General features: G+C 35.6%; 2 protein-coding genes across 5 annotated transcripts; one reads left to right on the top strand and one right to left on the bottom strand.

Moving 5' to 3' along the window:
- Nucleotides 1–30: 30 nt before the first annotated feature.
- Nucleotides 31–11,206, top strand: Noc2 (Nucleolar complex protein 2). The gene is made up of 11 exons (XM_019053280.2): nt 31–137; nt 1,335–1,594; nt 2,134–2,261; nt 2,724–2,833; nt 3,156–3,316; nt 4,371–4,601; nt 5,499–5,687; nt 6,166–6,285; nt 9,059–9,190; nt 9,537–9,752; nt 10,425–11,206. Exons 1-11 carry the CDS (start codon nt 35–37, stop codon nt 10,695–10,697), a joined length of 1,923 nt encoding a protein of 640 aa, XP_018908825.2. The 5' UTR covers nt 31–34; the 3' UTR covers nt 10,698–11,206.
- Nucleotides 11,207–11,808: 602 nt separating this feature from the next.
- On the bottom strand, nt 11,809–27,832 carry LOC109038269 (TAR DNA-binding protein 43). Of its 4 annotated transcripts, XR_002009567.2 has the most exons (7): nt 27,428–27,825; nt 25,834–26,006; nt 24,706–24,846; nt 23,342–23,741; nt 13,958–14,074; nt 12,902–13,027; nt 11,809–12,049 (listed from the first exon to the last, which is right to left on the bottom strand). XR_002009567.2 is itself a non-coding variant. In XM_019053304.2 (5 exons), exons 1-5 carry the CDS (start codon nt 27,660–27,662, stop codon nt 19,807–19,809), a joined length of 1,017 nt encoding a protein of 338 aa, XP_018908849.2. In that variant the 5' UTR covers nt 27,663–27,827; the 3' UTR covers nt 17,570–19,806. The 4 variants fall into 4 exon arrangements, 3 of the variants coding, with proteins under 3 accessions (XP_018908849.2, XP_018908843.1, XP_018908837.1); XM_019053304.2 differs by lacking the exons at nt 11,809–12,049; nt 12,902–13,027; nt 13,958–14,074 and adding an exon at nt 17,570–19,874 and having other exon boundaries at nt 27,428–27,827; XM_019053298.2 differs by lacking the exons at nt 11,809–12,049; nt 12,902–13,027; nt 13,958–14,074 and having other exon boundaries at nt 17,570–23,741; nt 25,834–26,003; nt 27,428–27,832.
- Nucleotides 27,833–27,950: the final 118 nt, after the last annotated feature.

The raw sequence follows: 27,950 nt of genomic DNA, 5'->3' as shown, positions 1-27,950 counted from the left end.
AAATAAACAAATGGTTGCAGAATTAGGTTATGTTATGCTGTTTTGTTTATATTTAATTTTGCGATATATCGAATCGCGTTGGAATTTTGAGGTTAGAAAAATGGTAGTGTCAGAGGATGTCAACATGAGCACGTGTAGTAAGTTTTTATGCTAATTGTTCTCTAAATTAGTTTTTTTTTTGTGTGAATTACTTTTTAAATTTAGGAAACCTCGTCAATTATTTCTGCTTTCAATTGTCCTTTCTTAACATCGTAACAGGGCTAACATTAAACTAGTTTGTCTGCTGGCCATGCTGCCTTCGCGGCCTTAGAGAGCAAACATTATGTTTTGGTATTTTCCCTGTTATTAAAGCAAAACAAAAGTTTTAACTGCCTTGAGGTTCTCATTTTGTTGATAAATCCCATCAACAACTAGTACTGTGACAGGTCATCAAAAATAGCATTTTTTAAAGCTGTGTTGCACAAGACCACAGTAGGTCCAGCGGACATCTCAAATCATGGCGTTATTTTCTTTATTGAGTGGCTTATATAATTTGTTACAGTATGAGGGCTTTCTAAACTTTTATTTCACTGATTTTGGAAGACTCTTGTAGAACTAATCCTGAAATATTCAAGAGACTTTGTAACATTGTCTCATGTTCAAACGACTCCATGTCTTTACTAGAGTTTGCAAGACGGTTTTAGAAATTGCTGAATGTTTCATGATTTGATTATAAGAGTTTGTCACTCAAAATTATAAGTCCATGCTCTCTCCAAGTAAACCCTTCTACAAGCAGGCAACATCATGTAAATATCTGATAACATTCAACTAAACAGAACTTAGTCTGGAAAATTGTCGATCAAGGCAAAGATTCATTTATTTAAAATCTGTCAAATGACTTCAGTTATCGTCATATGTAACACAGACGTCCTAAGCTTCTATCAAATGACATTACTTCCTCCTTCAAATCAAATTTTTAAGAATGCACAAGAGAAGAGGCCTTTATTTGGGTAATGTTAGCCAAGGGTATTCATTTATATCTAGTGGTGTCATTTGGAGATGGGGGGGGGGGGGGGCATTTCCTCCCCATCCCTCCCCGGTTTTTTCAAGAGGCCTTAAAGAAATGAAATTTTTAAAATTAACCTTCCATGTCCTCACCATGCTATTTATCTATTTTCTTAGGTACTGACGCTATTTCTTATTTTGACAAGGAAAATATGTCATTTGCCCCCCTTAGTTTTGGTTAAATGATGTCCCTGCTTTTACCAATCATCTCAGATTGTTGAAAACTATCAAAACTTCTTGATCTCAAATTGAATGATGTTAACAGAAGTCCACCCAATTTTTTTTTCCAGGTGACAATGAATCCGAAATGGAAACAGGATCTGAAGTTGATGATAACGCTGGTGAGGCATCAGAAAATGAAGGAGAGCAAACGTTGTCAAATCACAAGAAGTCTTTAAAGAAACTAGAACAAACGGACCCAGAGTTTTATAAATTTTTGGAAGAACATGACAAAAACTTGCTTGTGTTTTCTGATGAGGATGAAAAGGATGATGATGAAGAAGATGTAGATGATGAGGATGCTGATGCCAAAAATGACAAGACTCAAGATGTAAGATTTCTTTTCAAAGGTTGCAATTCATTTGAATTTCACATCACAGTTTCTGGTATGGTCCACTGCCATATGATGTATTGCATGGATTAAGTAAAAACTCTCGGCAAAGTTTACATTTTTAGCAAGAAGTAAAACTACAGCCCCTGGCATGAACCTAAAAAATCATTCTCAACTAAACAATTGTCAAAATTTAGGAAAATGAAAGCCAGATTCTTTTTGGAAAACAACCTCACATTTGTCCTTTGGCTCTTACGTCTAGTAAATTTAAAGTCAGATGGCTGTCTAGAAATATGTCTATATGGCTGTTTGATGATATCTAGAATGGAAAATTAAACTTAAAAGCCAAGACTTGGCCATAGATTCTAGGAATTATCATTGATCAACTATTCCCAATGTGGCAGGAAGTGCAGGAAATTAAGATCAAGTAAAATTCTTCTTCGGAAATAAATGTGTGAGGTAATTTAATGTTGAAAGTTAAACTCTCACCCTTGCATCTGCATCTTTTAACTCATCAATAACTCCGTTCTTTATCCTAGGTTGACAGTGAAGAGAGTGATTTTGAAGATGACGCACCAAAAAAGAAGATAAAAGATGGCAAAGGCCGTACAATTGTCACCCAGAGTCTTATTGAACACTGGCAGCAAAAGCTTCGATCCAACGATAAGTAAGTCTTACTATCTTTATTTCAAATTATTGAACCTCCTCATTTCGAAGGAAATCAAAGTAAGTCATAAAACTTAAGAAAGAACAATCCTGTCTTCCAGTTTGCCAGAAACAATTTTTGCTTCACTGAAAGTCATATATACGCTGATGAAATGCATTTTTAAAATGTCAATTGATTCAAAATCGCCATAAAAAAAAAAAAAAAAAAAAAAAAAAAAAAAAAAAAAATATAATAATAATAATAATTAAACAGTGAGAGGGTAGAGAGTAATGTATCCTCCTCTATAGTTTCAAATGTGACAGGAAGATTAATTCACCAATGAAAGTTTTGCAATTTGGCTTTTTAAAAGTAAAATGTCAAGTGTCAATTTTCCACTAGTCCGTTTTTCCATGGTAGGAAGCATTGTCACTGTCAAATTGTACTCTCTTTCTATAATCTTTATCACTAAATATCTTTTTTCAGATGTTACCGGACATTAGTAAGAGTCATGAATGCATTCCAAGCAGCGCTACAAAGAGTCAAACCAGAGGACAGCAGAAGCAATATGAGATACCGCGTTGATGGGGGTGCTGGTATGTTACTGTTTCTGTGTTACTTATTTATTGTAGGTACTTAACAATGGCTCAAAAATTAAACTCTCTTGACCAGATTCATGCAGAAAATGAACTTATGTTTTTTTGGATGGCCAATCTCAGAGGATGTTCTTTTGACCAATAGCACAATAGCGGTTGATTATTGAGTTCTGACAGAAGATCGGCTATCCGATACTTGTTTACTTGCAATTTAAAAAGAAAGATGACATATCTTACATCACTTTCAAAAAGCTTGCTGACTCTGTCTTTTGTTTTAATTGAAATTGGTTTTTTTCATTTGTATTTTTTTGTCTTCTTCTAGTATTCAATGGGGTCATTCAGTTGTGTGTAGTCGACCTTCAACCTGCACTTGTTCGTTTCATGGGTATCAAAGGCAGATTAACTCAAAACATGCTTGAGCACAACAAAAAGTTTTTGAAAATCAGGAATCCCATTAAAAAGTATGCTTTAGGATTAATTGAGGTATGTTAAAATTATAATGTGTTACTATTTTACAACAACCAAAAGTATTTATGTCAAACACACTAGTTGATTACTGAGTTAAATTCTTTTCAACCAATTGAACAGCTCAAAACAAGCTTGTAAGCTGCAATAGTTTATCTTAAGAAAAATCAGTAGCTATGTAGTGTAAAAATAGGCAAATGAGAAAATCTGGGTAGAGGAAGTGTGCAGGAATGAAAGTAACCTGGAATACTTCACTTTAATCAAAATTATCAAGAACCAAAAGAGACCTCGAAAGTTAAATCACTTAGGCTCAAAAGTATCATAAGAAAAAGATAATGTGGAGTAAATATATTTTCAAAATTAATCCATCCATTTTCCTTTTATCAGACTGTAGAGATCTCATGGCTGTAGCTATTTCCTCAAAACTAATGTATCACCGGTCAAAGTGTGAATTTAAGAATTATGATCTATGTTTCCTCATCAAAATTTTCTTGAAAAACTCGATGTGTGCAACAAAAATCATTAAAAGTAATTCCAAACCAAGATATCAACGTTTTTGGACACAAATTCAAACTTCCCGTTCATAAAAGAAACCATGATCTACTTGAGTGAAGTTGCACACTAATCGTAAGTGTAACAGTTTCTAGTGGATGAAATTGTAGCAACCTCAGTCCTGCTGTGGCTCAGCTTTTGAATTTTTTCATACTTTAAACATCACAGAGTGGGGAAGAAACACAGCCTCTTGAGAAGCCTTTCAAAACCGTTGTACTGTGCGATCTGATTAATGTATACTGCAATTTTCATGTGAGCGAGGAGTTCAAATTATTATAACCAGTGCTGAATGGAAACGTTAATATCTTGTTTGGAAGTTAGTTCCATAAATTTCCGTTGCACACATCAAGTTCCACAAGAAATTTTGAAGAGGAAACATGTATCTGGACCCTCAAATTTGTATCTCGGTAGTGGTCCATCACTAAGTGATTACAAATCTTTTGTAATATGCAGCTGCTATTTTCCAACTCTTTATCTCTCTTTGTGCAAGCCTAATGATTTTTTCATCTTTTTTTTTCAGTTAATTGGAGCAGTATCTTCCGAAAACATAGTTTGTGTTTTGCTGAAGCACCTTCACCAGTTACTGGTCTTTGTTGTCTCTGTGCATTTAAAAACAATGATCTTCAAGAAGTTACTGCGCAGACTGGTCAGCTTGTGGTCCACAAGCTCTGAAACAATCAGGGTCATAGCATTTGTTTGTCTCCTTCGCCTAGCACAATTGATGCACCCTCTTCTTGAGGGAATGCTTAAGGTATGTACTCTCTTTTAAATGCACTGTCACAAAAATGAGGGGATTCTATGTTGTGATGGGAAAAAATATTTTTCTTGTCCTTGATTATATTGACTGCTGGGCTTGGAAAGGGTTTTTGATACAAACAGTTTTTCATACCTATAAAAAATTTTGGAGGTGGATATTTGTGGGATATTTAATTTCAGGACTCCAGCGAAACTTAATTAACCTTTTGTTTCTCAATGGACCCTCCTGATATTATTTTGTTATTAGGGTACCTAATTTAAAGCAGAATTGATTTTCATATAGTCAACCTTTTCTACTCAAGAGTCTTTTGAATGATAATTGTAAGACATATTTTTAAACAAATTGAAATATAATTTTACAGAAATAATTTAGTCATGAAGTCTACGTAAAGTGTCCCAATAGTCTTCTTACTAACTCTTGAATGAGTGAACAAGTAAAAGTTTTGTCATCAACTTTTGGACGAGCAAACAGATAAACTAAACATATGCCGGTTGTACGAGCGTTAAGATCATTTCATTAGCTTTCCAAAGCAAGCTTTTTCAGCTCATATGGTCATAAATTCACATACACAGGCATTTTGAGTCATAACTTGCGCAACTTTTGCTATCGTGGTGAAAGGATATGTACAAAGACTTAGGCCATGTGAAATTATCTCCCTCCCCATCCAGAAAAAAAACATGGGAGAGAGTAGGACTCACTGCAAGAGCAAAATGTACTGGAGATGGGTGGTACATGTCAATTTGTCAGCCTTTCGGTCTCATTAGTAATCATCTAATAGTGCTCTCAGAAGAAGTGGCGCGAATTTAATGCACAACAAAGTGTTAACAACCACACAGCGCTATATTTACAAGTTTCCTGAAAGTGACATAAGTTCGTTTTGTTTATTTACAGAGGATGTACATCAGTTATGTTGCCAATTGCAAATTTATGTCACCAACCACAATGGGCTCAATTCAGTTTATGAGGAAGTCTCTGGCAGAATTGTTTGGTTTAGACGAAACTATTGCATATCACCATGGTTTTCTGTACATTCGACAACTTGCTATTCATCTCAGAAATGCAGTCACAGTCAATTCCAAGGTTAGTTATCTGATAAATATCATAGCCTCTTCTAAAGCAATGTCTCATATTAAACCAACAATTAAAGCAGTTAGTTTCGATTTTGTCTCTGTTTCATTTGGTCTTGTATGTATTAAGTTTGACCGTTAAGTCTTAACTGCCACTTAATGAAAAAGGATCTTAAATATTATTGTAACAGTCTGGAAGTCCTTGCTATTCTTAGCTGATAGAGACTCGAGCCAAAATATACCTATTTTTACATTCATAGCATGACAATTCAGCGATTACTGATTTCTATTTGTCTTAATTTATGAAGATCCTTAGAATTGCTATTCTTTCCTTCAAAAAGTTTTGTGTCCTTGTATGTATTTAAAAATTCTGAATGGAATGTCACAAACATCAAACAGTAAGAAAACTTAAATACTTAAAACCCTGGAATGAAAGTTATAGCCGTTTAGATTTTCCAATCTGAAACTTAAGAAATCCCGTTTGATTTCAGGAAAGCATTCAAGCAGTTTATAATTGGCAGTACGTATCTTCACTCAATCTATGGGTAGATCTTCTGGTTTCAGCTCAGGATAAAGAAAAGTTACATTCTCTTCAGTACCCATTGATCCAGGTAAGTCCTAATTATCACAGGTTCATGCAGCCTCAGTGCTAAAAATTCAAGCACTTTTCAAGCACATTTTTCTGAATTTTCAAGCACTTTTCAAGCACTTTCAAGAGCCTTTTGGAAGCAGTTTTGCGCGAGATTCAAGAAATTTTTCCACAGGACCTTTGACATAAAAACTCCTAATAGCGAGACAGATATCAACAACCAACTAAAATGAGTATTTTCCTCTAATTAAAAAATACACGGATGTATAAATGAAAGACCATCCCAAGTATCAGTACCAATACTGACAACCCAGTAAGTAAATACCTCTAAATTCTAAGCAAAAAAAAGTAAAATCCTGGCTCACCGCATAAGTTTTCGACCAACTACCCATCCATACTTACACCTGAATGTTTTATTCCAATTTATTCAAAACGTTGGTTTAAAAATAAAAAGAAAAATAAATGATAATAATAAATAAATATCTTACTTTCATATTCATTGAGACAACGTTAATCATTAAGAAGTGATGGATATCGATAGGTATAAGATGGGCTGAAGATGGTGCAACTTATGAAAGAGTTAATAGAAAATCTGCATGCTATCCGATGGGTTAAATCCGATGGATATCGATAGGTATAAGATGGGCTGAAGATGGTGCAACTTATGAAAGAGTTAATAGAAAATCTGCATGCTACCCGATGGATTAAATTCATGAGAATAGTAGGGTACTTGGACAAGAAGCTCAAAATTGAAGATTCATTCTTGATAAAGCTGAAGCAAGATGTTTTCTGATAGTCTTTCACTATTGTAAAAATATTTGAATTTTAAAAGTGGGATTTCTTAATTTGAAGCTACACGTAAGGAGTATGTCTGGAGTATGGAACGGCACATCATTTGAAAAAAGAGTCTTTATGAACACTAAAAAACCGGACGAAAGAAGAAAAAAAAACACTTTCAAGAAGATAATGGACCCACATCATTGAAAAAAAATAAGGTAAAAAAACCAGAAGTAAAAAGAAAAAAATGTTAATGTGAAATTAAATAAATGTAGGTATGAAGAAAAATGTTTTTACAAGCAGTTTAAAAAGTTATAGATTTTAACCGAGACTTATGGTTCTTTTTCACAACTGTTTGGAGAGTTTCGAAATTTCTCCTTCAACGATTGCTAACTCTTCTTTTTTTCTTTTGGCACTTTGGCGGAAACTATTGGACTTAACAATTAATGAGAGATCTTGCTTCTTTTCAGCTTGTTCTGCCAGGTCGTCTGCACCTTTTTCTAAGGTCTTTACATCTTCACATAAGCGTCTTTTTCTCTCTTGTAGAGATTTTGTTTTTTCTGACTTTTCATTTTTAATAGCTGTGAGAGCCTTGATTTTCTTTTCTTCCTCTAAATAGGTAGCATATCTACTGCGAGCACCTGATACACTTTGTCTTAACTCTTTGGTTATTACCATACTGGATAAGCTCTCCATTTCATCGGTAAACTCATGTACATAACGCTGTGCTATGTAGGACTGCTCCTTTAAATTTTCTACTTCTAGGTTTTTATTTACACTAAAACCTCTCTCCACTGATGCTTGTCCATGACTTAAGAGTAGAGTTATTTTGACAACTTTCCATAAATTTTTGTATTCATCCTTGTCCATAAAGTTAATATAAAACTCATCAACTCTTGACTTCTCTTTATAAGGCTCATAGTGTGCAAAGGTGACAGCTTTCTTTAAGACAACGTTTTGATAAAATGAATCAAATTCATCAAGAATAATATCAACTTTACCAGCTACGACTATTTTACAATCACACAATGTATTTAAGACAGACCTCATTTTCTTCTTGCAAACAGCTGACCGACTAACAGGAGAAGAATCTGCATCTAGGTGAATCATACTTCTCGGATCCAAACAGGACAAATTTCGAACTAAGGCATGTGATATTGGAGATTTTTCTAAAATTTTTGACAAGACATTCTTGTAAAATCTAATAGCGCCAGTAATTAGATCAAAGTTATCTTTTTCAGCCACTTTCAGCAGCGACGAAAGACTGAGCAGGCAACTCAGCAGAGTAGTTCTCGTTTCAATTTCAACACGTTTTAATACTTTCCAGCGTACGTCTGAAAAGTCGAATGCTTTCTCATTTGACCTCCGAAAAGTGGATCTGAGAAATTCAAGCACGTTTTCAAGCACTTTCCAAAAAATCAAGCACTTTCAAGGCCTTGAATTTTTTTTTTAAAATCAAGCACTTTTCAAGCACTTTTCAAGCTTGCATGAACCCTGATCATATTGAAATACAGAAGTTACTAAATGGTAAAAATAATTTCTATCGAAGGTGAATTTAAGAAAAATTTAGGAATTAATGTCCATCCACCTCTTTCCAGTGCCATCTTTCTCATCAGATCAAATTGGAACTTAGAAAGGTAAATGCTTTTAAATAAGTATACTTGCAAAGTCCTTGAGGAGGGAATACATCCATTTACTCTAGGATAATAAGTAAATGTGGCAGGTTGACAGTGTCTATAAGACAAGGAGATGGGTTTTGGATACCTGAACATTAAAATACATTTTCCCGGAAAATCCTGAAACCAAGCTGGACCGTTCTCACCAAGTAATATGGGTTCTCTCCTTCTGCTCCTCTACTCAAAAGTGCCTTTCTTCAAATGTACCTATCTTCTAAATATGCTAATGTGATAACAATGATAAAATGCCGATTTTTCTTACTTGTGATCCTTGCGCAACTCATTAGTTTGTGTTTTAAAGAATAATTACCATTGATCATCATCAATTTCATTTGTTCCCAGATCATTATTGGATGCATCAAGTTAGTGCCTGCTGCTAAATACTATCCTTTGAGATTCAAGTTGATTCGCATGTTGACAAAACTGTCCACTGAAACTGGGGTGTTCATTCCTGTACTTCCTCTCATCCTTGAGGTACTCCTACTCTATTGGTCTATTGAAATTTAAACATTTTTGCTGTGTGGCAGAAACCATTGGATCGCAGCTAGAGTTGCACGTAATTGAACTTTCTGTGTCCATGCGGTGATTCAGTTGAAAATTTTCATGCATCTTCTTGTTTTTTTATGAAAAGTACCAATTTGGTGAAGGGAGGGGTCTCTTTTAATGTTCCAAGATTTTAAAGAATTTCCAAGAAGATAAGAAAGAAAAAAAAAACCCCGATCATTCTCAGACACCAAACCTACCTCTTATTGACGATAATTTACTGAACTTTGCATGTGATGATTTCCAATTTTTAATCCATCTTTTTCTTGATTTCAAGGTTTTGAACAATTACGATTTCAACAAGAGGAATAAAGTTGTTTCAATGAAACCAATGACACTAACATGTGTTCTCACAGTCTCAAAGCAGCAGCTAGCAGAGAATGCTTTTAAAGATGCAATCATGGATTTGATTTATAGTTGCACATTGGAATACCTCAGTGGCGAATCTTATCGCCAGAGCTTTCCAGATTTAGTTGTGTTCGCCAATTTACAGGTATCGATCATTTTTATTTTATTTCTGTTGTTATCGAATATTAATTTCAACGAGTGTTAACTCTGGTAATGACCATCACTATTGCCTAGAATATTTGGCAAGGATTCAAGGCTAGGATTTTGGCCAGGGGAATGAACAAGATCTGATTATGATGAAAGGTTCCCATTGAGAATTTGAGATGGGTTTCTGTGAAAAAGCCGCGATTCACAATTTCAATTACAGAAAAAGAAAAAAAAGAAAAGAAAAAATAAAAATTCCCTTTGAAGTATGTGACAATAGATGCAAGGATCTACACATTTTTCATCAAACCAAGAGTTTTTTTCTACAGCTTGAAATGCATACTTTTGATTATAAAACAGTAAAGTGGTTTTGGATGAATAATAATAATAATACTATTTAAAAACCACTACAGCCTATTTTCTCTGTAATCTTTTCCATTCACTATGCCTGTTACTTTATTGAAGAACCAACTTACTGTTAAAGTTATTACGTTAGCTGAAAATAAGCTTCACCACATGTAAACGAAATATTGAACAAATTATCATAGATGTCAAATTTGCATTCCAAAAAAATTCAAATTTTCTTTGTTCTTGCAAAAATGCATGTACCTGTTAGAATAATTCTAATTGTGACATGACAGAATATTGACAAAGTTGTTTTTTTTTTTTTCAGATAAAAAAATTCACCAAATCTTGCACTAATTCACACTATGTAAGGAAATTGAAGCAACTGCTAGAGAAAATCAACGAGAATAGTAAGTTCATAGACACTGAAAGGCGAAAAGCAGCTATACCTCTCAATGAAGAGAAGAAAATCAGAGCCTGGGAACTAAACATGCGGCAACGAGGAACACCTTTGGGCAAATTCTTCGCCTCGTATTCTGCCAAGAGTAGGAGAGATGCTCTAATCAAGGATGGCCAGAAGCCAATGACAATCAAAGTGTAATTTTTATCTCATGATCTACTGATGTAAGGAACATTGAATTATCACTGCTCACTCTCAGAAGGGGCGAGTGAGAGCATCATTTTCGTCCAAGTTCAGCTTAAATTTCCTTTATTAGAATAAACGCCATGCACCTTACTGTGATGAACGATGCAGGATGTTTGCCTTAAGGGCAAAAAACTTCATACGCCTGGCTGAGTCTTTTTGACTAGTCGTTAATTGGTCATATGGTCAATTTTATGAATTGTGTAGGAATATTTTCTGTTTAATAAACAGAAGTGTGATCACTTCCGTGATTACCCCGTTACATTGTGCAGACTTCTCTCAGAATTTTCTGACAGTCATGACATTATTTTGAATGCCTTTTACATAAATGAACTGCACATAGATTATTTATTTCTAGTGTAAAGTTTCTGCAGAGCCTCTCTTTTTAAAAAACAAAATAAAGAATTGAGAGAAGAATAATTGTAAAAATGTGTAATTTGCCTAATTAAAACTATATAGTATGTCAACAGAGTCTACTTTTCAGTTAGTTCCTATCCAAATTTTAGAGGTACTAATAACCATAAAACCAATATTGATTCTGCAATGACAGGTATGATTGGTTTTATTTATGTTGAAAGGAAGTATGTGCAAAGGGTTTGATTTTAATGTTCCTTTCAGTATAATTACATACAACTGGTCATAAGTTAAAACAAATAGATAACAACTTTCAATTCAACATTATTCATTTGTAATATTTCTATTTTTACATCAGTCTTCGCAGCCTTTTTACAAATATAAAAAGTTTACCTTAAAAATATAATACATTGTATCAAAATACCTTTTACTGAAAAAAAGTCATCTTTCTCCCAACAAAGAAAAGTCATCATTTTCACCAAAAAATAAAAAAATTCAATAAGTAGAGTGATAAAAAAAATACTTCAGAATATCAGTCTCAATCCCAACGAACTCCACAAATGGAATTATTACAAAAGTATCTCATAAATTATGTGAAAACGTTTTGAAACAAAGTTATATGACTGACAGATCATACCACAATGACGCATTCATTTTGCAGTCTTTATCACTTTATAGGGCAAGTCATAGCAAATAATCTTAAAGAAAAATAAAGTCCCCTTAAAAAACATTTTTACTGACTAGAATAACAATAAAATATCGACAGGAGTCATGAATTCATGTACTCTGCTTGAAGATCATTTAATTAAAAAATTAATTAACAAAAATAATACTGTGAAGGATTTTTCATCAGTATTTCAGTGCATTACTTAGGTGCTAACGTGACAGCTTCGAATTGAAAATATGAGCAGTACATCCTTTTCTCCTTTTTTTTTGTTTCCGCCTGGATAAGAAATCTGTAACAAAGATGTAAGAATTTTAAAATAACATTAGGTAGTGGAAGTCCTCCTTATCTTTCAAAGAAAATAGGCAAAAATATGCTTTAAGTACATATTGTAATTTCTTTTAGAAGGTCAAAAAATGCTTAATGAAAAGAAAAAAAAAAAGTTTTATAGAAGAAAAAGAGAGTGCAAACATGTTGAAAGGATTGCAAGCATATAGGTGCACAATAACCACAGTACTAGTTGTCTGAAATTTTCAGCAGAAAAGATAATATCGATGGCCTGAGTTCCAAACTACGTCCCTCCGTTGCAACAAATGTTTCAAAATTTCCGCTCCTATTTTATTTTTTCGAAGAAAAACAAACCGACTTAATAGCTTGAAATTTATACAGAATATTTTGCTGACATAGAAGGATATCCAAGGAAGACTTCCCGAAATTACACAGAATAGTTTTCCGAAGAAAAAGTAAAGTATGACAGGAAATCTGCAACGTTGCAAACAGGAATACGTCGTTTCGCACTTTGGCCATAGATATTCATAAGCCCCCTCTCCTAGGTTCTGGCTGATGTAGTCGAAATAGTTAGATGAGAGAGAAAAACTTCTGAACGGGTATATTTGTTTGTGTTAAGGGGATGCTACTTTGCTCGCAGTTCATTAATGTTAGCTTAATGAGTATTTGACGGAACGATGCAAAAATTTGCCTTAAAGGAGAATTTGTCTAATGCAGTGTTAGATTTGACAGGGGTTGACTGCACTACCTAGTTTTCATAATGTTAAAAGTTCGATTGATTTTTGACATATTTTCTCTTTCAGACCATTAAATTTCTTTCGTTGAGAGTTTAGAATAGAATTGAAGAGCAACTTACACTATTATCGAAAATGTAAATATCCTGGAAGAGCAGAATACACATTTTTCACAAAAAGATTCAGTGGTCAGAGTAGAGTTTGATTTATCTCCCAACAGGCCAAATGACTCTTGACTTTGTAACTGGCTGAAACAGAAAATGAAACAGTTTTTCAAAATTAAGAGAGCTAAATGTAGGTGTCTCAAAGTGGAAATGGATGATGATGAGAAAATAGGAACTAAGAGAAACAGTCAACCCTCATTACAATGGAAAATATTTGGTTCTTTTTCCGTGAGGTATGGTAAATTTACATACAGTTCAGTTATGCATTTATTATTACAGGACAGGTAGATTTCTTTCAACTAACACATGGCAATAAGAAATTATGTATTAGGTCTCTCTGGCGGTCTTACGATTAATTACTGAAAGTAACTCCTGACAAAGATATTAACGTTTTTTTTACTGCATGAAGACTAACCTCCTGCTCATAAATAAAAGGTAAAATGACTCAAATTGCACCTTGCATGTTACCATGACAGTCTCTGCGGTATGAAAATATGGCAACCTCGATCTCCGTGCTTTGGCTCAGCTGTTGCACGGGGTTGACACTTGGAACAACACAAGGCGGTGAAGGAACATTGCTCAAGTAAGAAGCTCACTAAAACCGTTATAGTCTGCGATTGCATTCAAGTAGACTATTGTTTCTTGTAAGCGGGGAACTCCATAATCAATTTAAACTAAAAACATTTATGTCCTAGTTAGGATTTGATTTCTGTACTTTTTCTAGCACGAATCGTTTTCTACTTAAAATTTTTGTTAAGAAGCATATATTAGAATGCTTAAATTTGCACCTTATCTTGCAGTCCATTTAACCTTGCAATGATCGTACAACACCAGTGGGGGGTCAGTTGCTACTTGCATGGTCAGTTGCTTGGTACTTTTTTTTAATAAACGTTTTATAGGTTGAAGTGACATCCAAAGTTGGAATATTACAGAGGATGTATGTATGAGAGCTGAGAAATGCAAAGAAAGAGCAAACGCCTTACTTATGGTCCACTAAAAAAACTTAAAACTCACCCATAACATCAAAATTCCAGGCACTAATAGTCTATCTCTTTTTGCTTCAATGGTGCGTCCAATTGGCCATTTTTACATCCATAAAATCTGCTCAAATGCCTCAGTAGCCATAACGATCTGCAAGAAGAAAAAAATATGCGCAATTGTTTTTGTTCTAACAGAATAACACATTGTAATTCGGATTTATACAATTAAAGGGCACAGGAAATTTTGTTCTGGATAATGAAGAAAGTAAGTTTCCACTCAGTGCATTTTCGACAAGAGTCATCTTCTTTTGGATTCTTAATATTCCAATGTTGGGAGCAAGGATTTATGGTGGGTGTAAATAATCAAGTTTGATGGGGGATTTACATAGGATTAAATTGAAATCAAAAGGCATTGTTGGTGGGTTAGTTTTTGTGCTCTTCTTTGCGACCTTCTACCTTAGTTGGACGAAGGCGTTCTGTTAGGCAGCGTACCTGTACCTGACTTCAAAGTGCTCCACCAGCTAATGAGAAGCATTTTTCCTTCGCTTCTAGTCAAACATTACCTGGGTATGAGGCATTTTTCTCAGATGCGGACATTATGACACAACTTGGATACTTGGAAATAAAATGTTTAAAATCTGAGAAATTTTTCTTCAAAAAGAGGAAAATTCGAGGAGCACATAAAATATTGAAAAAGCTATATTAATGAGAGAAAACTCAAACTACTCATTGAAAAGTATCCAGTCTTTTTCATGAAATTTCCTGTTTAACTTGTGGACAATTATTTACCATCGATACCAGTTGTCTTTTTTTAGCCACCCACTCCTGTGAACTCTTTCAGATCGGCCGTTTTGAAGAGAGTAGTTATGAATAAAATCTTACACCTTTGAAACTCAAGCTCATTGGATATATTCATTGGCAATGAATCCATCTTCATCTGTTTCTGGCATTCAGGCGAAAACATTAGCCCAAATCACTCAAAACAGCCAAGTGCATCTTTGCACTTGAATCCACTTGAACAAGAACACATTGACTCCGCAAGATGCAAATGTTTGAGAGAGATACAAAAAACTGCACAGTGGATGAAGAAATCAGAGTGAGGAAAAGCTTTTCAAAGCCCGGGGGCAAGTTTGCAAAGACGCTTTAAATAGATGAACCATTTTTAACAATCGAAAATTGGGAGTTTCAAAGTTGCTGAGTTGAAGTGCTTTTATTTTCACTGACTTTCAAGTAATGATTTTTCTGTTTTCTGACCTGTAGGTAAACCTAAAGTTTTTGTAGGCGTTGATTGTAAGAAGCGCATAAATGTTCTACATGGATGAAAACCACTGTATTAGATGAGCAGCTGTTTCTGTTAACATGGCCTAGGATCAGTATCCTCAACGATGATCATAAAGTGCCAAAAATACCTAGTTTTTTTGGTCTAATTCTGAGACCTTCCTTTCTTGAATGAGAAATGTTGCTATGCTTTTCAGTAATGCAGTTTTACTTAGGCATCAGGTTGATATTATTTTAAGAAGTTTTAAAACAAAGAGGCTTCACACTTGCCAATGAAAAACTACAGAAATGAACTTGAAACTGTTTTATCTCCTGACATTTCCTTTGTTTAATGAGGAGTAGCTTTCCTTTCTTTGGCTTAAGCACATTTTATTTCTATCTTATGATTATCAATGACGATTTGAAAGGGTCTGGGAACCTAGCAACTGATTACACAACTCAGCACTCTCTCTCCAGGAAACTCACACAAATATCTGGTTGTTCGCCTGGCCGAACATCTGTACATACCCGGATGTATTTGGCACACTTTGAATTAACCCTGCTACTCATTCAGAATTTTTACCATGCGCCAATTGTCAATGTTATTTGATATTTTTCTTCTTTCTCATACATCCTATTCCTCATGACCACTATGAAACTCCCAAAGCACAGTACCTTGGTTTGCAACATTACGGATTTCTTGTCGTACTTGATTTTTTAAATGGCAAACTACTCGACATCAATTTTTGGAAACTTCCCTGGATTTTTCTCTTATTTCTAGTAAAATCCCAGGTATTTACCTGCAATCTCACTACAACACTGGTTCTGATTAATGAAAAATTGAAATTTTGTTCAAACAATGTCAGTTCTCCATAAATGATCAAGGGGAACTAAAGCATGGCAGCAAATGAATTAAAGTTCCTTGTGAATTTCAAGCAAAGTTAGTGAGTAAGTAAAACTAGCACCTTTCAAGACTAGATTATTTTTCACCAAAGAAGTATTCATCTTCAAATAGATAATTATTTCTTTGCTGCTATTATGTGTTCTCAACATTCAACCTCGATGCTCTAGATAATTGGATAGGTATTGAAATCTCAATCTCAGGCCTCTGTAATTTAATTGGTACAAAATTAAATTGATTTCACTGAATAAGGAAATCAGGTCGTGATATTGCCAATTTTTGAAGCAAAAGCCTTAAATAAATCGTTACGGAACTATTTTCGACGGATTTCAATGAACTTTTCCCTAAACTTAAATATTAAAAATAATTATTGATGATATGTGAGTTATTTGGCTTTGTACAGGGTTACACTTCCACGGTTGTATCATTGTTTGCAGTTACTAAATTTTAATTTAATTTCCCTAGAAGTATTTTGAGTTAATAGAACTTGATCAAATAACATAACAAATGATGTTTAATTTTTCTACCTAAGAAAGTGTCTGGTCTCTGAGATACTAACCAATCAATGTTAAATCAAGGTTACCTAAATATGTAACCCAGCACAGAAAACACTGCAAGCTGTAAAATTTGTGCACTAAAGTCTCATTTCTTTTAATTTATTACATAGGTCGGTGGGGCGCCTGACATCATTAATGTATTAGCTTGAGTTGCTGAGTTGCAACGTTCCTAATTTCCTGTGATAGTCTTGTGCTCATCAGAAAGGTAGAAAAATGAACCTTTATTTAGATTGATTTTAGTTCAAGTTCCATCAAATTGAAACTTGTAGAGAAATTAAAATAAATTTTGCCATTTAAAAAAATATGAAGACTGCAGAAATGCCACTCTCAGTGCAGAGAGAAATTACATTCCTTCTAAACCATTAGCAATCTTTTTTAGGGTATTTAAAAGGAAAAAACTTCATTTCAATCGGTTGAGAAATAGAAAGGTTATGAGATTAGAAACCTTTTCACTCAAAAAATTGCAACGCTGCGACCTGGTGCATCAAAGAAAAACCACAATCTATTGTGGATGTTTCAGAAGATGCTGTCGGGGGCACAGTGCCTATCAAAAGTTGGGGATTTTTTTCAATTTTGGGACACAACTCTTTCCATGGTCGAAGCTTAGCTAACTACCAACAGTCTGGTGATATTAATTGCTAAAGCCTTTTACAGAGAGAGTTATTAATAATTTTAAACAGATGCTTTCCTCTGCACTTCATCGCATTCTCCTGCAAGAGAGTAATATTTGACAGACCATAAATCAAAATGAGCAAGACGGAGTGAATTTCCGTCTGCAGAGCTACCATTCATTGAAATGAAAAGAAATGCTAACAGTTTGAGGAGAGTGAGAAGGATAAACTAGGTAACATACTTTGCTGACCACTCACGGCAGACTACAAGCATCCGTCGGAATACTCAAAGATACAGAAAAATAACACAACCACATCTCTTTGAATCAGGTTATCAACACTTTATTTTTTCGTTTTTTCAAAACTTAAAACAAATAAGAGCTTGCATACAAACAGTGGACATACAGAAGATACACAAAAACACATACTCAAATAACTTGCACACTAGTTACATCAAATACATTCACTGATAATATACACAATTGGGAATTCCATACAACACAGCCTCAGGTTCGTGTTCCAGGGTCCTCGCCATATAAGTTTGTACACCTTTGGACTACAACAGAAGATCCAGTGACACCACTTTAGCGTTTCTATGAGTAGATGCAAGAAGTATGTACTTCAAGTAACTGCAAGAATCAAGATGGTGGATCTTCTGTCACAGTTTAATAACGCGTTAACTTATTGGACGTGGACTCAACCTTCATCAAGAAACTCAGTCCCCCCCAAAACAGAGACAGTGCTATCATTTGAACTCCCAGCAGATGGTACATGATACATTCTGCCATTCAAAATCCTCTCAGAATACATACAGAATATTACATACACTGTAACTTTAGTAGGACTAAGTGGCTTCTAACACCAAAATAAAAGCTAACTTTAAACAGTAGTGACTGAACATGGGCGAAACTGTTAGATCTGTTTTTGAGAGAATATAGAGAATCAGGTGGCCTAAGAAAAGATTCCTCAGGCATACTGAAAATTCACAAGTACTGCTCTGATCCAAGCAAAGTGGTAGTATTTTATGATGGTATGCTAATGTGTCAACCCTTATTTGCTAGTGTCCAATTAGATATTTGTTCAGAATAAAAATTCACAAACTTTTCTTGTTAGTAAGTAGATTTCTTGATCGCCTTTTTTTTTAGGGAAGGCTTAACTGGCTGTGATGTAGGATCTTGTTCCTGTTTTTGATACTTAAAATTTGACAAAGAATGAGAACATTTCTTTAACTGTCACATTTTTTTTATCGCAGTGATCAATATATTATTTGGTGGAAAATACGAATATGAAATTTTCAATCAAGTTAGTACCTGAGTATTTTACAAACTGGTCTCATCGATAAGAAATACATGTAATACATGAATCATGGAACAAAGATGAATGACGACCATTCATCTTGGTTGACCAGCGACCATTTTGGGAACGAAGTTATGTTACAAGTTTTTCATAAGGCATCACAATGTCATATAATTTGGCGATTGATCCAGAGCCACATAGTTTCACTCATCTCTGAGCATGAGTCATTCTTTAAAATACAATTCTGAAACAAGAATCTGTTCAATTTCAAACCATCTATCTGAATAATTAGAGGCCAAATGATTTGAAGAAATTTCGACAAGTCTCATTTCAATCATGAAAAAAGTTTCATCACAGCGACACCACTGCATTTAAAAAGGGTGTTCAGAAACCTGAGTTTTACAACCACTTTCAGGAATGCCTGGAAGCATCAGTCATCTAAAGCTTGAATGTATTTCACAGTTAAACCCTACTGAAGAATTAATTTTAAAGTCAGAAAAGTTGGGTTAAGGGATTACCAAGATGAAAAAGGAATCAGAGGTTCTCATCACTTACAAACCTTAAACTCATAAATCTCCAGAAAAACCTGTTAGGAGTATTTCTGATCAGCTCGAAAAGACAAAAAACATTACAATCATAAGTTGAATGATTCTATAGCATAAAAACATACTCCTTCAAGAATCCATACGATTTCTACACTTTTAAACTTCACTTGGATGAAATATTGAAGAGGGTTGGAAGAGAGGGACCTGCTGTGGATGGACTTGCAAAAAAAAATAGAAGCAAAAATCAGGAACCCGTAGGATTTGTCTGGAAAATTATGGCAAGTTAAATTGCAGCTCCACTTTGTCAAGTTTTGAGAAGACTCAGAGAAAATTAAAAGGAATAAATAAAAAGAAAAATTAAATACATCAATCATGGAGTTGGGCAAAAGGTGATGCTAAGCTGTTAAAAGGCTACCTGGAGATTTGACTTCACACTGCTGCTTTCTGGATGCAGACAAATTTACCAATGAATTCAAATACAATAAACCTATCATACACCAAACACTTGAACTAATCTTATTTACAATGTTAAACGCAAACACATTATGGAAAAAAATACAAGAGAGAAATAAAAAAGTAGCGATGAATTGAAGTTTTTTCCATTCTGAAGATTTCATAATCAAATACAACATTGGATCATAATCTGTTCCTTCCGGCAACCATCAACCACACTCACCACACACACACAATCAGACTTGATCATAGTATACTCCGTTCTATTTCGTATTGTCTGACCAGGGCCAGACCAGAGACTCTTCCTTAGCAACGTTCTTAGCAAAGGGGACTGTAAGCCAAAAAAAATCTAGTTAGATAAAAAATATTAAGGTCAGTCTTAGCTTCAGAAAAGAGCGAACATCAGCAGAGACTTCAACAACCTTTGATGTTGTGCAGGTTACATGCAAACACTTCAGAATATGGAACGACTAACATGTCAGATGGGAATTTTTAATTAACTTAGTTAGCAGACAAAATATCTTATGAACTGTGCTTTAGACATATTGGGGTTAATGCACATTGACGCTTGCCGAAAAACATTTTTCTCAGCTTCTATGAATAGAGCGCATCTGGTGCAGAAATTATCAAACAGCTAAAAAAATTGTCAAATACCACCTTTCTGCCCAATGCAAATGCAGTGAGGATAAAAATCCTGCTAACGTTCATTGATCCTGATCCCAAGTTTTCTCCTGCACATAGTTCTGCCATACTAAATAAGAATGCTGTAAGAATATTTGTAAGTCCAGAATTTCCTCTGATAAAACCTTCAATTTTCAGGAGAGTTATGAATATTGTTCAGAAATTTAACTGGCGAGTTTTTCCACTTGAAAATTTGAGTCCTTGCAAGAAATGATGGGGAAATACTCCCTGGTAGGGCCCTGAAAAGCTGGGCATGTCATTTAATCCTCCACTCAGGAGTAAATAACAAAACAAAGAAGATCAGATCCACTTGGACCTAATTTAAAATATCATGGTAGAGTAAAACTCAACGGCAAAAATATTCGGACAGATACGATAAAGAAATTAATGTGTTATTTGGTGATGTGAGGTGAACAAAAAAAAATTAAAGACATTTAACTCAAGTTGATAAATTTAAGCACCCATTTCGTAAACCTTTGTAAGCTCTAGGATAAAGATTTAAAGGTTATGGTGGTTGACTACATTAACCAAATAATTGATCTTGGAAATCAATTATCTTTACGGTGATAAAAATTACATTTAAAAGTAAAAAAAAACGAGTGAGGTTTTCCGATGAGTTGTAGATTCAAATGAAGTTTTGTCTCTGCACCACTCGTGGCATTTTCTTTGGGGGTCATCGAAAAGCAGTCTTGATAAACGACCAGTTAAATTGGCCAGTTTTGCGAAGACCAATACTAAAACACTTTTGTAACAATTCAAAGGTAAATTCCAAAAAAAGGAGACTAGAATGGTTGAGCTAAACCATGGCTTCTATACATGAGAGGTGGTGCATAAACTTGCGTCAAAAGCAAAGCCTGATGTTGTAATTTTCAATATGAAGATAAAAATACCTCCCCAAAAGCAATGACTAATTCATAAGGATAGAATGTGATGGTCTGGAAAGTTATCAAAATTAAAAAGAGGCCCCAGAAGCAATAGACAAAAAAAGGACTGAAGAGTTTTAACCTCTTCAGCTAATAAAGATGGCAAATCATTATACCAATGTGTATTTGAACACTAAAAACTGGACCGGGCCTGAAAACACAAGAGAATAAGAACTAAAGAAATTATAGAAAGAGAACAAACAGAACTACATGCGTTCGTGCATTATTCTGTAGGAAATGCCGTTCAAAAATTCCTTCTTTAGTCTTTCTGAATAACCTTCAACAAAAGGGGGAGGGGAAAAAATTAAAACCCGCAATTAATAAGCTTTCCTTGAACCCTTGAACGATTTTTAGGTCTTAGTTTTCCAAAAGCATAAATGATCCATCTAATGCATAAACTAATGGAGAATTGATCGGTGGGAAGAGGGAGGGGGATAGAAAACAAAACTACCCACAATCCTAGTCATTTCTAAAGTTAATGATTTTGCCCCAAGTTTTCCTCCAGCTTCTTAAAATATTTATATTCTCTTTCCATAATAAACGCATAGCCAAACAGGATATTGGGTAGAGGTTACAAAAATCATTTCTCTCTAAGTCTCTGTTCAAGGATTTCCTAGTTACCTACATTTCTATCACTCCTTATTATTCATATATTATAAAAATCAGTCCGTATTAATCCATGATACTTATTGAGGAACCTTACACCCGTCTTAATGAGAGGCAAGTACATTAAACAGCAGCCACATCTATGAGGGAAAAAAGTCTGTGACAGAGGCGAAAATAATGGATGCCTAGTTTAAATTTAAAAATTATAATTAAAAAGAGAACCATCGCTGACACATCTTGTAGGCACTGGCCGAAAAAAAAAAAACAGCTGAAATGTTTGAGAAACAGAGGATTCTCAACGCCAGTCTCTTTCTTTCACTAGATGACAGGAGGTCAAGAAGCATTGTTGTTGTTCAATGAATCATTGCGTCTATTTTCATCGAAGTGACATGCTTCATTGAGAAAGAAAGAGAAAGGAGTAATATAATTCACCCACATGAAGTGGCAGTTCATTACCTGGCCTTCCGCAAAGAACAGACCATTTTACATGTCTGTTTATGGTAACCGATTCCTTGCTCAATCCTTGATCGTTATTGGACGACTGCGGTGCTATCTAATCCGTATGGAAAGGAAAAACCCAGCCAATCTATTCTGCACGAGCATTAGCAAAGGCATAACTACTATCAGTCTTTTATTACTGCTTTCATTATAGGCCAGCATTTACGAAGAGTGAACTTTGGCGTTCCACAGTCCTCAGGAAAAGTATCTTTGATTCAATGCGGCAGGAATTACTGACTATTCAACTGCACTTAAAACAATTTTCACAAAAAAATACAGTAAAAAAATAGAGTTCTCTCAACTAAACAAAATTTGAAACACAGAATTGCATAGATAATTATGCAGTCAGCGGAAAAGAGGAATCACTGTCACAAGGGTTCTGAGTTTTAGAGACAGGACCAGCAGAAGTCAGAGTTAAACTAAGATGAACAAAAAATAATAAATTTGTGAATACTCTCTGTGCAGGCAGCTAATAAAGCAACTCCAAAGAAGGAGCACACACAGGCTTCACTTCCACGGAGGGAGGCAAAAACAATTCAATTAAAAAGTGACCTTTGCACCGAGAGAAAAAAAGGTGCGTAAACACCATTTGCATATGGATATGATAAACTTCACCAACAAAGTCAAACGAAGGGCATAACAAATGAGACAGTGCAGTTTTACATGAAATTATTCCCATCTGCTTGCTTGTTATTCCAGGAGCCTTGCTGATTTGGCCCAGGATTTGAGTTGTTACCCTGATTGTTTGGCTGACCTTGGGGCCCATTATCTGGGCCTCTGTTCCCACCTGCTGGGCCCTGGTTCATCCAGTTGAGAAAAGTGCCGCCAGCAGGAGGGCCTTGCCCACCAAAATTGGGCCCGTTCGAATTGGGAAACCCACCATCATTCGAGTTCTGCGAGTTCTGTAGATGAGTGAATGCCCAGTTTGTAGCCTGGTTCAATGCAGCAGCTACTAGAACAGGGTTGATGGGGACAGAATTTAAAGGATTGGATTGGAGGGGATTCGGCATGTTGGACCCAACCCCAGGCCCATTCTGATTTCCTTGGCCGTTAATACCAAGAGCTTGCAAGTTAGGCATGTCAAGATTACCTCTACCCGGCGCTCCTTGCCAGATTTGGTTGCCACCGCCGTTGTTTGGCTGGTAGCCACCGCCACCGCTGCCGTAACCGCTTTTGTTATCATTACGGTTCCCAAAGTTCCTTTGATTGTTGCCACTTTGGTATTGGTTGTTGCGCGCGTTGGCGTCTGTCTTGGGAGCAGCTTCTGATATGTGAACAGAAACACCCTTGATGATATGGTCTTCACCACAGAGGTGTTGAGCGATTTCTGGATCCAAAAATGTCACAAAAGCAAATGCTCTGAATGGTTTAGGAATAAATACATCAGTCACTTCTCCGTACTTTGAGAAATAGTCCCTCAAATCATCAGCAGAAATGTCCTCTGTACACCTACCGACAAAAACTTTGCTTGGAACTTGAGAACCAGCACCCTGGATGATAAACACAAAAAATCAAATGATAGAGAAAGGAAACAGTAAAATGTTTGTAAAATTCAAGATACAGTAAAAATCTTGAACAGGACGTAAACCCAAAAATCCAAGTTGAGACTAAAGGAGAAATAGATAGAGGCAGGAGACATGTGTTAAGCACAAAAATCTGTTCTTACAAATTCCCAATTGAACTGGTGCTCTCGAAGGATGGATGTAGGACATCCTACAGGGAGCAACTCAACACAGGAGCTTCATAGATGGGTGGCTAATAAAAAAAATATGCACTCATTCAAAATGATTCACTTTTTATTCGCTCTTGGGACCCTGAAAAATTTCTTCAAAGGCAGAGCTCCCCTTGGTGGGTTGAGTGAGCCGTCAAACAGAGCAGAGTTCAAAGAGGTGAGATTCTTTATGATTCATTACACGCTTTTGGTTTTCCACCAGGCCCAACTTATTTTTAAGGTCTATGTTTTCTTTAAGAAAGCTTTTGCAAAATACGGCTGTTGTCTTCTTACTTTTTGTCCTTTCTACATGATAGATTTTTGAGACAGTTTAAGGATAGTGCTGTGGAATAAACGACTGGTCAAAATTTGGCCAATTTATGGAACTGACTTTCATTCGACAGGAGTTATCTTAAAATAGTGAAACTAAATCAAATTTTATATGCATCAAAGTCACCTTGCATTTCTGCTCTGCTCTTCATTATTAAATGAAACCCAATCTTATCAAACTTTGATGAGAAAACATACATCAAAATTCTCAAATTCACACCTTGTCTAGTAGTCAATTACAACTTTTGATCAGGAGCAACAGGCGAGTTCAAGCCTCATAAGGGATGAGTGGGGTCCTTTAAAAAACTCAGACAAAAAAAATATACTTAGGTATTTTCAAATGTTTAACATGAAAAATTTCAGGGAAAAATGAAGGCAAAGTGTAATAAGAAAGAGATAGAGATGTGAATTACCTTAGAGTTTGGGACTTTTACATCACACCAACGTCCATCTATCATGTGTCGTTGAGCAAGAACACGAATTTGAGACTCATGATTAGCAAATCGTATGAAGCCATATCCTTTTGACTGCCCAGAATTATTGTCTTTCTTCACCTACAATCAGAAATTAGAGGTGTATTTCTTCTATTTCCACGTGCACAAGTCATTGCCTAACACTCAAAAGGACTTTCCCATTATACACTGCCATTTGAATGATTATTAATACACAAAAGCATCGATTGAGAACAAAGGTTTTCTCCTGCTGATCACCAAAGCCACCGGTGGTGGTCTATCAGTCGCCTTTAGAGAACATAGCAGACTTAGATCAGCTATTACTTATCAATATTATTGAGTTGGAGGTTGCGTTTTACCACCTGCAGACCTGTGGATTCTACCAAAGAATCTTCTGGTCAGATCCGATAAAAGATGGAGGTGATCTATGGTACAAAATCCTCTGATAGTAGCTTTAGTGGCAATGATGTCAGCAGCATAAACCGATCACTTCAAGGAAGTAGTTTGGTGATCGATGATACTGTAATTCAGTATAAATAAACCTTTTATTAAGTAAAATCAAACACATAACCAAAACCTTAGGAATTGTCAGTGGAATCCTTAAACCATTCGCATGCAATTAATCATTTGTCTGTCACGCCTAGAAATACAATTATGTTTTTCAATTCCAATAATGTTTTGCTCCACATGAAAAGAAAATCGCTAGGATTAATTTAGGTTAGCAACAGAATATTCAAGAAAGATATTCAGAACAATGTCAATAATACTATCTGTCAGAAGTCTGAGAAACGTGACAAAAACGATCGCCCAGCAACGCCACGAGATGACTTGTCAATGCATATTTGTTCTGGGCATGCCATGACAACTATACTTATACTCATCAATACATGTGAATGGGTTAAACTAAAGAAAAATATATTTTTCACTTTAGCAAAAGGAAAAATTTACTTAATAGGTTTTAAAGGAGCTGAGGGGAACTTCATAGAATTACAAACCTATTCTTTTCTTTTACAGAGCAGATGGTGGAACCACTACATGACAATGAATCAAAAATACATTCAATATGAAAAGGTACTGAATGAGGCTAACCTGCACCATCAAGACTTCACCAAATGTTTCAAAATACTCCTTCAATTGCTCTTCGGTTGTCTTCCAAGGGAGGCCTAGGATGATGAGATCAGAGCATTTCATTTTGGTCTCCATCCGCTTTGTCTTGGCTGTCGAATTCTCTAGATGGTCGTCTGATTTTCTCTTGTTCTCTGCTCCAGGGCCGAAAAAACACAAAGTTGACTTTATTAATCTTTTTAGAAATGGAATTGTGTGAAGGTAATTATGATGATTCAGATGACATTCCTCATAAGTCTACAGATTCATTTGAAGTGAACTTCACTGACTCACGCTGGCCATTCTGCGGCCCAACTACAGAAATCATGTCAGTGCAGCAGAACAAGACATAGCCATTTTTTTAACCATGTAATTTATTGCATTTGAATGCCATCAGGCTGCTTTGGACCTCGATAATTGGCCTATTGGTAGCTGGATAGAGCCCACAATACAGATAAAATTTATTTTAGAGTCAGGTACCTCTGTCACAAAACTATGCAGCATGACAACTGATATAAAAACTTCTCCTACCCATGGAAAAATATGTCCCTCCAATGAGCCCTGCCAGATGAGGGTAAGGGACACAGAAATTTGAGGTTCTATTGATGCAACCCTAGTTCACCGGCATAAAATGACCTACAGTCATTCTTCAAATAATGGGATCAAAGTAAATCTAACGTTGGCCTCAAATCGGTACCTCTCATTACAATTACGAGCTACCATAAATGAGTGTTGATAGAAAATCATTTGACTGTAGTCTCTATATGATCCGTGCTCTTAAGGTTAACAAAGATTGAAAACATAATAACTGTCAGCATTGCTGGGCTCCAATATAACTTATTCTTGCTGACATTTATCAGTACATATGACTGCCCGACATACTCACCGATCACTATGTGATCATTAGAAATTGTTCAGACTATCGATTTAAATTGAGTGAGCAGAGGAGTAAAATGGAATTGGGTGTACTTGGTTTGAAAACTTAGTTTCTCGATGAGCAAATCCTGAGCCTGTCTCTGGCGCATTTGATGGGTTCATCTTACAAAATTCAGTAAAATCCGTACGCCATAGAGCTCACGCATCAGATGTTGAGACAAACGACAAAGTATTGATTATGTCACCACTCACCAGAGGTACCATCTGACAGCACATATTGACCTGTTGAGTGGTGCTAATTCAGAGCTGATCAGAGATTGATGTTCGTCTCAGCACACAATGCACAAACTCTAGTAAATAAACGATCTCTGTAGGTAGCATTGACATCTCTGTGCTTATGTTCACTGAGATCAGCCTCTAATGTTTAAGTTAGCTCTAGCCTTTGACAAGATTTTGATAAGAACAATAATAAGCTCACCATGTGGGTCTATTGACTTGAAGAGCACATCAAAGTGTAATCAGGAAAGCTTTGCGATGAGACTTGTTGGTATAAAGAGCACATAAGGGATCTCCACGATGGATTAGAGATGTTGAATTGGTGGCAAAATACCTAATGAGAGGGAGTTCCTGTACAATGTTCTGAAGCATGTTATACATTGTACTTCATTAGGCACTGATGGTATCGAATGGGTTTTTCACTTACCTTTCGGAAAGACGCAGTAGTAAACAGTGTCACCCCATCCATTGTCTGGAGGATGGAGCCGGCCATCTACCAGGCGAACCCCTCGGGTAGTCTTGTTCTCTGTTTTGAACTTCAAACCACTTGTACCGGGGAACTGGGCTGATAGCGTTGAGAGCAATAAAGTTCCATCTTCCTCAGCTGGTAATTCTATGGGTTCATCACCTTCCTCTTCAACAACTTGCAAATAGCAAGACATGGTTGCAAACTAAAAACTACAGAACGATAGATTATTTTTAGAACACAAATATCAGAAATAAAGTACCCACGCGCACGGCAATCTCAATTCACAGGCACGAAACGATGATGCAAATTTTGGAGGACGAGGAAAAAGATGGCGGTTCTCTCGATCTCGAAACACACGAGTGAGGAAGAGTTGCCAGAATGGAATAAAAAATGCTAATATTAAAATTTTTGACTACGTGGTCCTCTGCTGAAAATTCATGTTTTGATTGGCTATTGATTATGGAGCTCTTGTAACCAACCA

Source organism: Bemisia tabaci, chromosome 1 (assembly GCF_918797505.1).
Source record: "Bemisia tabaci chromosome 1, PGI_BMITA_v3".
Classification (NCBI taxonomy): Eukaryota; Metazoa; Arthropoda; class Insecta; order Hemiptera; family Aleyrodidae; genus Bemisia; species Bemisia tabaci.
The sequence above is the reverse complement of the archived record's forward strand: the minus strand, read 5'-3'. Positions and strand labels throughout refer to the sequence as shown.